The sequence below is a fragment of the Lepisosteus oculatus genome, chromosome 3, assembly GCF_040954835.1.
Source record: "Lepisosteus oculatus isolate fLepOcu1 chromosome 3, fLepOcu1.hap2, whole genome shotgun sequence".
NCBI lineage: Eukaryota > Metazoa > Chordata > Actinopteri > Semionotiformes > Lepisosteidae > Lepisosteus > Lepisosteus oculatus.
Window position 1 is genome coordinate 6279036 of NC_090698.1, and position 15127 is coordinate 6294162.

A 15127-nucleotide genomic window follows, 5' to 3' on the forward strand; every position below is an offset into this window, starting at 1 on the left:
AAGTACAAAGCCAACATACACGTAGCGGTTGGTTTATAGTTTATTTTTTTTTCTTTCAAAATAGGGTTTCAAAGAGCAAGGTGCAATTTGCAAATTCATAAAATAGTACAGAAGACAGCTTTATAATATTGCCTATCATCTACGACAGACTGTATTTATTATGAAGGTAGGTGGGTGTGCTTCCCCCTGGTGGCACTTTGAGATATCGCAGCTTGTCCTTGAGGTACGCAGTCCAGGGACAGAGGAGAATATTACAATAGGCGTATTAACTGTGTTTTTGGTCTCGCATGAACAACGTTCATGTTATATGTGATATACATTATAAACGCGCATGAATGCACACAAATACAGGCGTGCAAGTATTTTGTCTGCACCTGTAGATTTTTCACATCTGCGGCTGCAAGTCTGGGCCCTCTGTATTTAATATGGGTTAACCTGTGAGAATGTCTCCTATGAGTAGCCGTTCCAATGGCAAACCAGTTCTGTTCAATAACTGTAGAGGAGACACTATGGATAGAAAACTGAAGAAAACAGATTTCCTTCACGATATGAGGTGCTAGTATTCAAGCCACCATGATGATAATTATCACCACATGTAGTTCATGAATTTTAAGAACAAGCAGAGGTTCGTTTTTGTTGTAGGCTGAATAAAAGGTCATCCTACAGGGCAAAACACAGTCAAGACTGGTTCTTTTTGGACATGTAGCTGTTTTTTGAAAAATAAAAGCGTCTCGCCACTGCATGGAAGTATCAGCCTGCACTGGTTCTGTAGAAGTCCCATTAGTGGAAGACCAGAGTCCCCCTGCCTGTGTCTGCTGCAGAGTCGACGAAGGAGAACCCAACTAGTACCGGACCACGGTGAAAAAGTCTGGACCGGGCCGGTGCGGGCCAGCCCCTGCCCGTCTGTGCAAAGGGCTTTCCGCCCAGAGCAATTCCAGTCAGTGACAGATCCAATCACGCCAGCCGGCGCTCAGGCAGGCAGCCAGGAGACCTGGGGGCCTCAGATCAGTGCAGCTGGACAGCCAGCTGGAGCCAGTGAAACCCAACGACCTTTTCTCTGGGGACTCTGCTCAGCCACCTGGAGACCGACAGACCCCCAGTACCACGGCCGCCCACCCCCTCCGTGTACCCCAAGGCCTGAGGAAGGTCAGGGATTCCCACGCAACGCCCACCGAACCCAACCGAACGGGGCGATCTTCACCTCTGAAGCCGAAGCCAGGACACTTGCAATAATACAGTAACAAAAGAACCAGGCTTTATTTAAAGCAGTTTAACACGTTTCAAGGGAAGAAGAAGAAGCGAAGGAACTTGCCAAGGAAGGAAAATTAATGTGAACATAAAGCAGGTAGCTGTGTCAGCAAGGGCCTGCTCTGTGAGCAGGACAGGCTGTCGCCAACAAGGCCAGCAAAATAAATATACATGCGTGTGTAACTGCCCACAGGCAGCCGTGATGCCCAAATCTCACAGGCACAGCGGGACTGAATGCAGCACCTTCAACAGAACCAGTTACCCTACGAGACCCACTTCCTAAACACCGCAGGTGCCAAACGGCCTCATTTCTAGTGCAGAAATCAGGAGGCACGCCCCTGCACTCGGGGCGCTGGGGGCGGGTGTCGAGAACGCACCGCCGGGCCACGCGCTCGAAGGCCAGGCTGCTGGGCGAGACGGCGGGACCGCGGAGCGACGGCCCAGTCAAGACTGCAGGACCGCCTGGATCGAGCTCGCGGGCTTCCTCGGACGCCTCAGACCCCTGCCATGCTCTGGGTCTGCTCAAGAGGCTGCCAGACCCTTCCGAGGACCCGAGACGGTCCAGTTTCCGGCCAGCTGTGGAGTATTGGGGAGGGATGCTGGTTGTGAAAGTCTGGGTGTATCTGCACGCGGGAAGACTCCCTCCCCCCTCCCTCCTCCCTCCTTACTTCATTTAGCAAAAAGAAAAACTCCAAAGGATGCCTGCTTTACCCAAACCACGCTACAACGACTTCTCTTTACTCACACAATCCGTTTTAAAAGCCCCTTTCCGTGTCGTAGTCCGTTTTCCCCTTCACGTTCAGTCTGAGTGGCAGCGTCCGTCCAGACCGGCTGCGTTGAACTGACCAGCGTTCCCACTGCGCTCCAGAGGAAAAGCTCCCAGGAGGTTGAAGCGAAATCAAGATATTTTACTCCCCTCTTCCTGGCTCTCCGGATCCTTCCCGGCACTTTCTGATCTTCCACGACGGGGCCCAGAAAACCGGGGCCGGACCCCGCGGATCCCCTCGGAGCTCGGGGAGGCAAACCCGCTTCGTCTGCGTGGCATCCGGCCCTTCGGCTCTACGGCGGTCGAAACGCAGCTGCGCCAACACTAGTGGAAAGGCCAGAAGCGTCAGGAAACGGGTCACATAAAAAAAGGCAAGACCCGGTGGATCAGGCAGGAGGAACTGGTGTCTCCAGGGAACGCCGCAGTGCGTGGGAAGAGCCTGTGCTCCAGTGGTCAGTCAGGGCAGGTCAGGCCGGACAGGAGGCTGGCCCGTTTGACCGAGCGATCGAGCCCGGTTTCTATCCGTGGGAGCCTCTGGGCTGGATGTCCTCGGCTCTGCCCCTCTCTCTCTCTGTGCTCTGTGGTCATTAGTGTTCTGGGTGTGTGTGTGGAGGGAGGGGTTGCTGGCTCAGGGACTGTTATTGCTGGACAGCAGGACCCAGAGAGAGAGCAGGGGGCTCAGAGGACAGGACAGGGCTGCAGCACACAAGGCGACAGAGACGAGAGACGGCGCTCCGAGGTGGGGAGGAACAAACGAGGGGGGGGGGTTCAGAGACGGGGGGCGGGGTGCAGCAGAGACTGGTGGGAGACAGAGGGGAGGGCGAGGGGAGAGGGGCTGGGAGGGGCGGGGCTAGCGCAGGTCAGCCTCCCCGTCCTGTATGGTCTTCTTGATGCGGAGAAGCATCGTCGTGACCCACTGATCCAGCCGGGAGATGGAATCGTACTCCTTCACCTGAGAGAGAGAGAGATGCAGAGGTACAGACCGAGTGAGAGAGACGGAGAGAGAGAGAGAGAGAAAAAGCTAGGGAGGGAGATGTATACATACGTAGAAAGAGATGGAAAGAGGGACAGAGAGAGATCGAGAGAACCAGAGAAGGAGGGAGTGTGACAGTGAGAGTGAGAGGAGGTGGAGAGCACATGTTGACACAGAGATGGGGAGAGAAAGAGGACAGAGGGAGAGATGTACACAACAGGCATGTCGAAGGAGCCTGTCTAAGCTTTTTCTTTTCCGAGCAGGTAAGCTCCCCCCTCAGTGGCTCCCGGAGAGCTGAGCCTAACTGGCCATTACAAAACTGGGGAGGAGGGTACATGATGATTAAAATGTCATAAAAACTCTCCACTACAAGCGCATGAGAGAGAAACACCATGAAGCTCTCCACTCACCGCATCGGTATATGCATCCACGTTGTTGTCTTCGTGGGCGTCCAGAAGTTTCTGTGAAAACAGAGTAACAGCCGCCACTCCAGATAACAGCACTAACACCACCAGCAGCGTGTGATTTCAAAAGTGTGTCACTGCCTTAGCAGGCTGCTGCTGGCTGCAACAGACCCACAGGAGCGAAACAGAGAGGGTGAACGGACTGTCAGGAGGGGGGCAGGGAAAAGGAGAGCTTGCCTGATTACCTTCACTAGTTTGCATTCCCGGGAGTCTGAAAATGCTGGAAACATCTCTTCATATTTCTGTAATGCCAGCTGAGGCAGAGAGAAAGAGAGAGTTAGACACCGCTGCGCACCGACAGCTCACCCAGATACTGTACTCTCCAGAAAGTGCAGAGGCTATAACACTGTGCTGGACTAGGCCCTAACGCTGTGCAGAGACAGACAGGGTGACTCCTGACCTTGGCGTTGAGCATGTCCAGACAGAAGTGGCACAGCGCAGCCTTGAAGAAATGATCCTTGGCGCTGTACTTCAGCAGCGTGCTGTCCATGGCGTGGGTGCCCACCTGCACACAGAAAGCAAGGTAGTATGAGTAATTAATCTTAGGGCTGGGGGTTTCTCCAGGGACCCTTATACTTGTCTCACAACCTATTGCTCCTAAACTAAAAACTTGCAGTTTGCAAAATTATATTTAAAAATGCTCTGTTGTCCAGTGCAGGTTGTATTGTGCTGTTCTAAAACCAATATACTAATATGCAATATTGCAGTTTTGCATGCTACTGAACTATGTTAAATTACCTCGTATCATCTGCCATATTTCTGTTGCTATTTTGCTGCATATTGTGCAAAATCTATGAATAGGTACTCTGCTAGATTATACTGCACTTCTGCACTATTTAGTAATGTAACCTTCTAAATAATGCACTAGTGTGCAATATAGTACTGTAGTAGTTCAGGTGCGGAGCTGCGTCAGCATGCGTAGGCTGCAAAGGAACAAGTAATAGGTTAATTCCAGGCTGAAAAAGAAAAACACAACGTTTCGGCTGTGGAGACTTCTTCAGATGTGAGGGTCTTCTTCTTCCTCACGCCTGAAGAAGGTTCCATGGCCGAAACGTTGTGTTTTCTTTCTTTTCAGCCTGGAATAAACCTATGACTTGTTCCAATATAGTACTGTGCTGTGCTATACCATACTTTGCTGTCCTGGGCTCACCTGTTCGTAGATCTCGATGGCCTTCTGGTACTGCTCCAGCTGAGCTGCGTACGTGGCCACTTTGAGAAGGCACTTGTTAGCAGAGCTGAGGACACAAACACAGAGTTACACACAAACGTGCCCTGGCACACTCACTCTTCACACACACACGCCCTGGCACACTCACTCTTCACACATGTGCACTGACACACTCACTCTTCACACATGCGCCCTGACACACTCACCTTTTACACACACACGCACTGACAAATTCACTCTTCACACACACGCGCCCTGGCACACTCACTCTTCACACACACGTGCACTGGCACACTCACTCTTCACACACACGCACCCTGGCACACTAACTCTTCACACACACGCACCCTGGCACACTAACTCTTCACACACACGCGCCCTGGCACACTAACTCTTCACACACAAGTGCCCTGGCACACTCACTCTTCACACATGTGCACTGACACACTCACTCTTCACACACGCGCCCTGACACACTCACTCTTCACACATGTGCACTGACACACTCACTCTTCACACACGCGCCCTGACACACTCACCTTTTACACACACACGCACTGACAAATTCACTCTTCACACACACGCGCCCTGGCACACTCACTCTTCACACACACGTGCACTGGCACACTCACTCTTCACACACACGTGCACTGGCACACTAACTCTTCACACACACGCACCCTGGCACACTAACTCTTCACACACACGCACCCTGGCACACTAACTCTTCACACACACGCACCCTGGCACACTAACTCTTCACACACACGCACTGACAAATTCACTCTTCACACACGCGCGCACTGACACACTCACTCTTCACACACACGTGCACTGGCACACTCACTCTTCACACACGCGCACCCTGACACACTCACTCTTCACACACGCGCACCCTGACACACTCACTCTTCACACACGCGCACCCTGACACACTCACTCTTCACACACGGACGCACAACTATATACACACTATTACACACAACTTCCTCACCACGCACACACCGTTCACACACAAGACAGCGCCAGCGCTACCTGTTGGACTCCTCTCCCTTGTAGTAATCGGCTGCCTGTTCATAGTGAGCGATGGCCTGTACAGTACAGAAAGACGAGTTTATAAACCCCAGTACCCAAAATCGCCACAGTACAACACTATAACAGGTTCACATGCCAAAGAAGCATCCTTCTCAACTGTGAGGAGCTGAGAAGGGCAGAGCTGGCTTCTGAGCCGCCACTGCCCTCTCTCACGGGGCACAAGGCGGAGGAGGGGAAAAGGGAGAGGCAAGCCTGAGAGGGAATGAGATGACTGTGAGGGCAGAGACCAGTGAGAATGAGCCAGAACGAGTGGCCAACAGAGAGTAAAAGAGTGAGAGAGACAGAGTGAGCATTTTCCTACACTGCTAGTAATTTAATGCCTCTCCCAGCTAAAAGCGCTTTTAATAGCCCCTCCCCAAGATCAATTAGGAAGCAACAGCACTCTGGTCAACAAAACTTTCAAGGAGGTCAGATCCATCACAGGTCACAGACAAAAACACAGAACAGTTCCTGTACTCTGAAGGCTCCAGCTAGCCCAGCTGCAGAATTCTACCCTTGCTGGGAGGGGGATAAACCGTGAAGGGCTGTAGCACCCCCTACAGGTGATCTCCTGTAGCCTCAGCTCACTGCATGCGACAGAGACAGGGTGGGGGAATACAGCACAGTACAGGAACACAGTGAAGAGCACAGCAGCGCGTAGGGGTTCCAGGCTGACCTTGTCAATGTCGACCAGCTCGGTCTCGTAGATCTCAGCGATGGACATGTGGTGCTTCGCAGCGATGGTGAAACGACCCTGCGGAGTCACACACAAGGGGGTCAGGTGGGGGTCAGGGCAAGGTCAGCCTCACCCATCAGTTCCACATCGCAGAGGGTGTATGAGAGGTGGACACACAGGGGGCAGTGTCCTGGTGTGTGAGAGGTGGACACACAGGGGGCAGTGTCCTGGTGTGTGAGAGGTGGACACACAGGGGGCAGTGTCCTGGTGTGTGAGAGGTGGACACACAGGGGGCAGTGTCCTGGTGTGTGATGAGGTGGACACACAGGGGGCAGTGTCCTGGTGTGTGATGAGGTGGACACACAGGGGGCAGTGTCCTGGTGTGTGAGAGGTGGACACACAGGGGGCAGTGTCCTGGTGTGTGAGAGGTGGACACACAGGGGGCAGTGTCCTGGTGTGTGAGAGGTGGACACACAGGGGGCAGTGTCCTGGTGTGTGAGAGGTGGACACACAGGGGGCAGTGTCTGGGTGTGTGAGAGGTGGACACACAGGGGGCAGTGTCTGGGTGTGTGATGAGGTGGACACACAGGGGGCAGTGTCTGGGTGTGTGATGAGGTGGACACACAGGGGGCAGTGTCCTGGTGCGTGAGAGGTGGACACACAGGGGGCAGTGTCTGGGTGTGTGATGAGGTGGACACACAGGGGGCAGTGTCCTGGTGCGTGAGAGGTGGACACACAGGGGGCAGTGTCTGGGTGTGTGATGAGGTGGACACACAGGGGGCAGTGTCTGGGTGTGTGAGAGGTGGACACACAGGGGGCAGTGTCCTGGTGTGTGAGAGGTGGACACACAGGGGGCAGTGTCTGTGTGTGTGAGAGGTGGACACACAGGGGGCAGTGTCCCGGTGTGTGAGAGGTGGACACACAGGGGGCAGTGTCCCGGTGTGTTAGAGGTGGACACACAGGGGGCAGTGTCCCGGTGTGTGAGAGGTGGACACACAGGGGGCAGTGTCCCGGTGTGTGAGAGGTGGACACACAGGGGGCAGTGTCCGGGTGTGTGAGAGGTGGACACACAGGGGGCAGTGTCCCGGTGTGTGAGAGGTGGACACACAGGGGGCAGTGTCCCGGTGTGTGAGAGGTGGACACACAGGGGGCAGTGTCCGGGTGTGTGAGAGGTGGACACACAGGGGGCAGTGTCCGGGTGTGTGAGAGGTGGACACACAGGGGGCAGTGTCCGGGTGTGTGAGAGGTGGACACACAGGGGGCAGTGTCCTGGTGTGTGAGAGGTGGACACACAGGGGGCAGTGTCCGGGCGTGTGAGAGGTGGACACACAGGGGGCAGTGTCCGGGTGTGTGAGAGGTGGACACACAGGGGGCAGTGTCCGGGTGTGTGAGAGGTGGACACACAGGGGGCAGTGTCCTGGTGTGTGATGAGGTGGACACACAGGGGGCCGTGTCTGGGCATGTGAGAGGTGGACACACAGGGGGCCGTGTCTGGGTGTGTGATGAGGTGGACACACAGGGGGCAGTGTCTGGGTGTGTGATGAGGTGGACACACAGGGGGCAGTGTCTGGGTGTGTGATGAGGTGGACACACAGGGGGCAGTGTCTGGGTGTGTGATGAGGTGGACACACAGGGGGCAGTGTCTGGGTGTGTGATGAGGTGGACACACAGGGGGCAGTGTCTGGGTGTGTGATGAGGTGGACACACAGGGGGCAGTGTCTGGGTGTGTGATGAGGTGGACACACAGGGGGCAGTGTCTGGGTGTGTGATGAGGTGGACACACAGGGGGCAGTGTCTGGGTGTGTGATGAGGTGGACACACAGGGGGCAGTGTCTGGGTGTGTGATGAGGTGGACACACAGGGGGCAGTGTCTGGGTGTGTGATGAGGTGGACACACAGGGGGCAGTGTCTGGGTGTGTGATGAGGTGGACACACAGGGGGCAGTGTCTGGGTGTGTGATGAGGTGGACACACAGGGGGCAGTGTCTGGGTGTGTGATGAGGTGGACACACAGGGGGCAGTGTCTGGGTGTGTGATGAGGTGGACACACAGGGGGCAGTGTCTGGGTGTGTGATGAGGTGGACACACAGGGGGCAGTGTCTGGGTGTGTGAGAGGTGGACACACAGGGGGCAGTGTCTGGGTGTGTGATGAGGTGGACACACAGGGGGCAGTGTCCGGGTGTGTGAGAGGTGGACACACAGGGGGCAGTGTCCGGGTGTGTGAGAGGTGGACACACAGGGGGCAGTGTCTGGGTGTGTGATGAAGTGGACACACAGGGGGCAGTGTCCTGGTGTGTGATGAGGTGGACACACAGGGGGCAGTGTCCTGGTGTGTGAGAGGTGGACACACAGGGGGCAGTGTCCTGGTGTGTGAGAGGTGGACACACAGGGGGCAGTGTCTGGGTGTGTGATGAGGTGGACACACAGGGGGCAGTGTCCTGGTGTGTGAGAGGTGGACACACAGGGGGCAGTGTCCTGGTGTGTGAGAGGTGGACACACAGGGGGCAGTGTCTGGGTGTGTGAGAGGTGGACACACAGGGGGCAGTGTCCTGGTGTGTGATGAGGTGGACACACAGGGGGCAGTGTCTGGGTGTGTGATGAGGTGGACACACAGGGGGCAGTGTCCTGGTGTGTGATGAGGTGGACACACAGGGGGCAGTGTCTGGGTGTGTGAGAGGTGGACACACAGGGGGCAGTGTCTGGGTGTGTGATGAGGTGGACACACAGGGGGCAGTGTCTGGGTGTGTGATGAGGTGGACACACAGGGGGCAGTGTCCTGGTGTGTGATGAGGTGGACACACAGGGGGCAGTGTCCTGGTGTGTGATGAGGTGGACACACAGGGGGCAGTGTCTGGGTGTGTGATGCTTTGGGCACTCCTCCATCCTCACCATGTCGGTGTAAATCTCGATGGCTCGGTTCAGACAGTTAATGGCCTCTGTGGAAAAGAATCCAACAGTGAATCCAAGAGAAAGACAGTCAGTGAAAGTCCCTTTCTTTGTCTAAAATCAAAACTCAGCTCTCTTGTCCTAGGGGGACTACAGTCCACAAGAATGTTGTCTTCACATCATCACTAAAAGCTGAGAAAAAGTTAAACTAAACCTTAGTTCAATTGTGTTGGCCTTCACCGGAATTACGTGTGTGTTTCTAGATCTGCAAGTTCAGACTTGCACAGCTGCTGAGGGAAAATGGGGAGTAAAACACTGTAAAAACGACAGTTATTCCCCTGAACGAGGGCGAGAAGAACACGGAGAGACAGAAGGGGCCACAGACAGAGCCAGACAGAAAGAAAGGCAGGAAAAGACTAGGAGGCCGAGAGAGACAGGCCGACTGGACGGAGAGCACATGGAGATAAAGATTAACGAGGATATTAGGAAAGATGCTAAATCCAGCATCAGGTGGGCTGTTAGAACAGAAGGGAAGGAGCACAGAGGCCTGGACAGAAGGCATGAGCGCACCTTGTGGGTCGGCTTTCTTGAAGGCGTTGCCAGCGTCAATGAAATTGGTGGCGGCATCATGTTTACTCTGCAGCTGCAGGTGGAGCTGTGCTGCCTGGGAGAAGGCATTCCCCGCCGCTGAAACACAGAGCACTGCATTTATCAGGCTGTATTTTAAACACCACTACAGCACTGCACACACACACTGCTACAGCACTGTATCACACCGCACTGCACACACACACCGCTAGAGCACCGCATCACAACGCTCTGCACACACACTGGTACAGCACTGTATCACACCGCACTGCACACACACACTGCTACAGCACCGCATCACACCTCACTGCACACACACACACTGGTACAGCACCGCATCACACCTCACTGCACACACACACACACACACTGCTACAGCACCGCATCACACCTCACTGCACACACACTGCTACAGCACCGCATCACACCTCACTGCACACACACGCTGCTACAGCACCGCATCACACCTCACTGCACACACACACTGCTACAGCACCGCATCACACCTCACTGCACACACACACTGCTACAGCACCGCATCACACCTCACTGCACACACACACTGCTACAGCACCGCATCACACCTCACTGCACACACACACACTAGTACAGCACCGCATCACACCTCACTGCACACACACACTGCTACAGCACCGCATCACACCTCACTGCACACACACACAGTGCTACAGCACTGTATCACACCTCACTGCACACACACAGTGCTACAGCACCGTATCACACCTCACTGCACACACACACACACTGCTACAGCACCATATCACACCGCACTGCACACACAAACTGGTACAGCACCGTATCACACCTCACTGCACACACACTGCTACAGCAATGTATCACACCTCACTGCACACACACACTGGTACAGCACTGTATCACACCGCACTGCACACACACACTGGTACAGCACTGTATCACACCTCACTGCACACACACACTGGTACAGCACTGTATCACACCTCACTGCACACACACACTGGTACAGCACCGCATCACACCTCACTGCACACACACTGCTACAGCAATGTATCACACCTCACTGCACACACACACTGGTACAGCACCGTATCACACCTCACTGCACACACACACTGGTACAGCACCGTATCACACCTCACTGCACACACACACTGGTACAGCACCGTATCACACCTCACTGCACACACACACTGGTACAGCACCGCATCACACCTCACTGCACACACACACTGCTACAGCACCGTATCACACCTCACTGCACACACACACTGGTACAGCACTGTATCACACCTCACTGCACACACACACACTGGTACAGCACTGTATCACACCTCACTGCACACACACACAGTGCTACAGCACTGTATCACACCTCACTGCACACACACACTGCTACAGCACTGCATCACACCTCACTGCACACACACAGTGCTACAGCACCGCATAACACCTCACTGCACACACACACTGGTACAGCACTGTATCACACCTCACTGCACACACACTGGTACAGCACTGTATCACACCTCACTGCACACACACACTGGTACAGCACTGTATCACACCGCATTGCACACACACACTGGTACAGCACTGTATCACACCTCACTGCACACACACACTGGTACAGCACTGTATCACACCTTACTGCACACACACACTGGTACAGCACCGCATCACACCTCACTGCACACACACACTGGTACAGCACCGCATCACACCTCACTGCACACACACACACACACACACTGCTACAGCACCGCATCACACCTCACTGCACACACACACACACACACACACTGCTACAGCACCGCATCACACCTCACTGCACACACACACTGCTACAGCACTGTATCACACTGCACTGCACACACACGCTGCTACAGCACCACATCACACCTCACTGCACACACACACTAGTACAGCACCGCATCACACCTCACTGCACACACACACTGCTACAGCACTGTATCACACCGCACTGCACACACACACTGGTACAGCACTGTATCACACCTCACTGCACACACACACTGGTACAGCACGGCATCACACCTCACTGCACACACACACTGGTACAGCACTGTATCACACTGCACTGCACACACACACTGCTACAGCACCGCATCACACCTCACTGCACACACACACTGGTACAGCACCGCATCACACCTCACTGCACACACACACTGGTACAGCACCGCATCACACCTCACTGCACACACACACTGCTACAGCACCGCATCACACCTCACTGCACACACACACAGTGCTACAGCACCGCATCACACCTCACTGCACACACACACAGTGCTACAGCACTGTATCACACCTCACTGCACACACACACTGCTACAGCACCGCATCACACCTCACTGCACACACACGCTGCTACAGCACCGCATCACACCTCACTGCACACACACACAGTGCTACAGCACTGTATCACACCTCACTGCACACACACACTGCTACAGCACCGCATCACACCTCACTGCACACACACACAGTGCTACAGCACCACATCACACCTCACTGCACACACACTGCTACAGCACTGTATCACACCTCACTGCACACACACACACTGCTACAGCACCGCATCACACCTCACTGCACACACACACACTGCTACAGCACCGCATCACACCTCACTGCACACACACACTCCGCTATGACCCCTCCTTCCTTCTCACTGTCTCTGTCTCTTACCACTCCAGTTCTTGGCCATCTTGAACATGTTGGCAGCGCGTGCGTACATCTCGCATGCCTCCTCAACCTTCGATGAGCCCCTGGACACCCAGCCAGGAACAGAGGGAGGGACACAGGCAAGGTCAGAGCCTACTACTTTACGTAGATGTAAAAACAAATGTTTTAGAGCAAGTTCCTTCCCGTCATCAGTCTGATTCCCTAACGCATTAACACTGCATAGTTCTGACAAACAAAACTGAGCCAACAGGGATCTAAAGTACCCAGGTAACATCTTTCCAAATGCTGCTGCAGTTAGTGAATTATATTTTACTGAAGGAAATTATCTGAATTTGTTCCCGTCCAGTGGATCAACGGACAGGTGGAAACACAAGCAGAGCCACTCTGTGGGCGGAGACTGAGGAAAGACGTTCTTCCCTGCTGGGGAGAGCGAGAGGTGGCTTAGTTCCCAAGCTAAAGGGGAACTGAAATATACGATTTTAGATTTCGGGGTTAGGAAAAAAACAGCATTGATGGGTGCATTTCAAACCACAATAACAGTCAAACGTGCACAGTAACTTGTCAAGCCTCCAAGTTACATCACATAGTTGCTGAAATTCCCAGGTGTGTTCTGTGATTGAGAAAGAGGCAACAAAACTACCGGTGACGTGTTGTGGCCCTATTACATCACAAAACAAGCCGGCTTTTAATCCACTGTGTTTTTCACATTGCAGAAACACACCTGAAGGAAGGCACACATTTCTACAGTGGTCTCTTTTTTTTTCTCCTTTCAACACGGAATAAACCTTAACCTGTTCCTTTGTAAATAAATCTCTTTTAATCCAGCAGAAATGTTGCTTCAGGTTTTGAAACGTTTTACAGACAAATACCACTTACTTGTTTACTCTTGCATACAGATCATTTCTGTGGTGAAATGTCTGCTGCACAATCGGTTCCTATCGGTTCACTAGTCAGTATGGAGACTAGTGAGCAGGAAGGGTCGCATCGCGTCGCAACTCGGATGTTTGAGTTCGCGACAACATGGTGACTTACAGTACTTGTGCTTAATTCAGATTTGTCTTTTTTTTTCCTATATGGTCAATGAATCATTTTGTTACCAAGTTGTAATAACCGGTCTGAGAAACTGGGACTGCAGTTTCCCTTTAAGATACGCACCTCTACCTCTGAATAAACTTCACCCAGATGCTGATTCTCCAGAAGCACAAGAGGGGGTGTTGCCTGCCTGCCTGCCTGCACACACCTGCATGTTTCCCTCCTCTTCTGCAATTTCCCTCACGGGATCAATAAAGTATCTATCTATCTTATTGTCACAGTACGAAATTCACACACAGAGCTGCCCCCTAACACACACTCACTGTCCTGCTGGGCTCCATTTCTGCTACAACACAGCATCTCAGCTTAGATGCCTCGATAAGATTCTCTATCGTCTACTGTAATTATTCATTATCAGTACAACAACAGGATTGTTCAGTAGAACAGTCCTGTTACAATAGGAGCTACAGTCCCAGTACAGTGAAATAGTCCTCTTACAATAGGAGCTACAGTCCCAGTACAGTAGAACAGTCCTGTTACAGTAGGAGCTACAGTCCCAGTACTGTAGAACAGTCCTGTTACAATAGGGGCTACAGTCCCAGTACAGTAGAACAGTCCTGTTACAGTAGGAGCTACAGTCCCAGTACAGTAGAACAGTCCTGTTACAATAGGGGCTACAGTCCCAGTACAGTGGGACAGCCCTTTTACAACTGGTCCCTACACGACAGTTCAGGTAGAGGACACTCTGAATGTTCTGTGTTGCGGTGGAAGACAGACCAGTGCTCCTCACTGGGTCAGACCATGCGGACCCGGTGTCAGAGTACTTTGTTTACAGTCTGGTGTCGTGTGATCAGCTGACTCGACGACACATGTGACCGCGGAGCTCGTAACCGCAGCTCCCAGACCTGCGTCCCTCCCCGAACTCGGCAGAACAATCGACCCAGGAAGGAACAGGCTGGCAAATCGATGATCAAGCAACTTTTCAGCCCGTAGCTCAACGGTGCTGTACAACTTTTCTAAAAAAAAAAAGTTAAAAATGTATTTATCGATGGTGTCCTTTTATTTCGCATGGAGGTCGATATCGTTATGCCACATGACCAGGAGCGTTCCCAAGCATACATGACAGCCTTTTACGGCCAGGCCTCTGCTTCTGTACCGTCAGCCGCACGCCCTCGGATTTTCCTAACGAGCTTAGACCGTCTACGAGCTCTCCTTCCCCGGCAGCCAAACCGATCGCGACCCCGCTCCGCCGCCACCTGCCACTCACCCAAACAACGTCCCGAAGAAAGACTGCGACGATTTGATTTTTCTTTCGGCCTCTGCCATGAGGGCCAGTGCTTCCTTTTCTTTCCCGGAATTGTCCATGATTGCGTCCGCGCTGACAGTGCGCTTTGCTTCGGTTACACTGCGGCGCCTGTGGGCTTCGCTCCGGTCTGCGCCTGACGCCTGACACATCTCGCTGAAGCCGCGGGCCGGCGCCCGTGTCACGTGGGAGGGGCGCAGCAAAGGCACGCGCCGGGCCCGCCTGCCAGAGACCGTGAAGC

At 53.5% G+C, this 15127-nt stretch overlaps 1 protein-coding gene across 1 annotated transcript; it reads right to left on the reverse strand.

Annotated features, from left to right (window-relative positions):
- Positions 1 to 27: 27 nt before the first annotated feature.
- On the reverse strand, positions 28 to 15056 carry LOC102687880 (alpha-soluble NSF attachment protein). Its single transcript, XM_006627461.3, has 11 exons — positions 14851 to 15056; positions 12555 to 12634; positions 9825 to 9941; positions 9258 to 9304; positions 6370 to 6447; positions 5655 to 5710; positions 4602 to 4686; positions 3852 to 3956; positions 3637 to 3705; positions 3398 to 3448; positions 28 to 2966 (listed from the first exon to the last, which is right to left on the reverse strand). The coding sequence occupies exons 1-11, from the start codon at positions 15036 to 15038 to the stop codon at positions 2865 to 2867; spliced, it is 978 nt and encodes a 325-aa protein (XP_006627524.2). The 5' UTR covers positions 15039 to 15056; the 3' UTR covers positions 28 to 2864.
- Between the last annotated feature and the right edge of the window lie 71 nt (positions 15057 to 15127).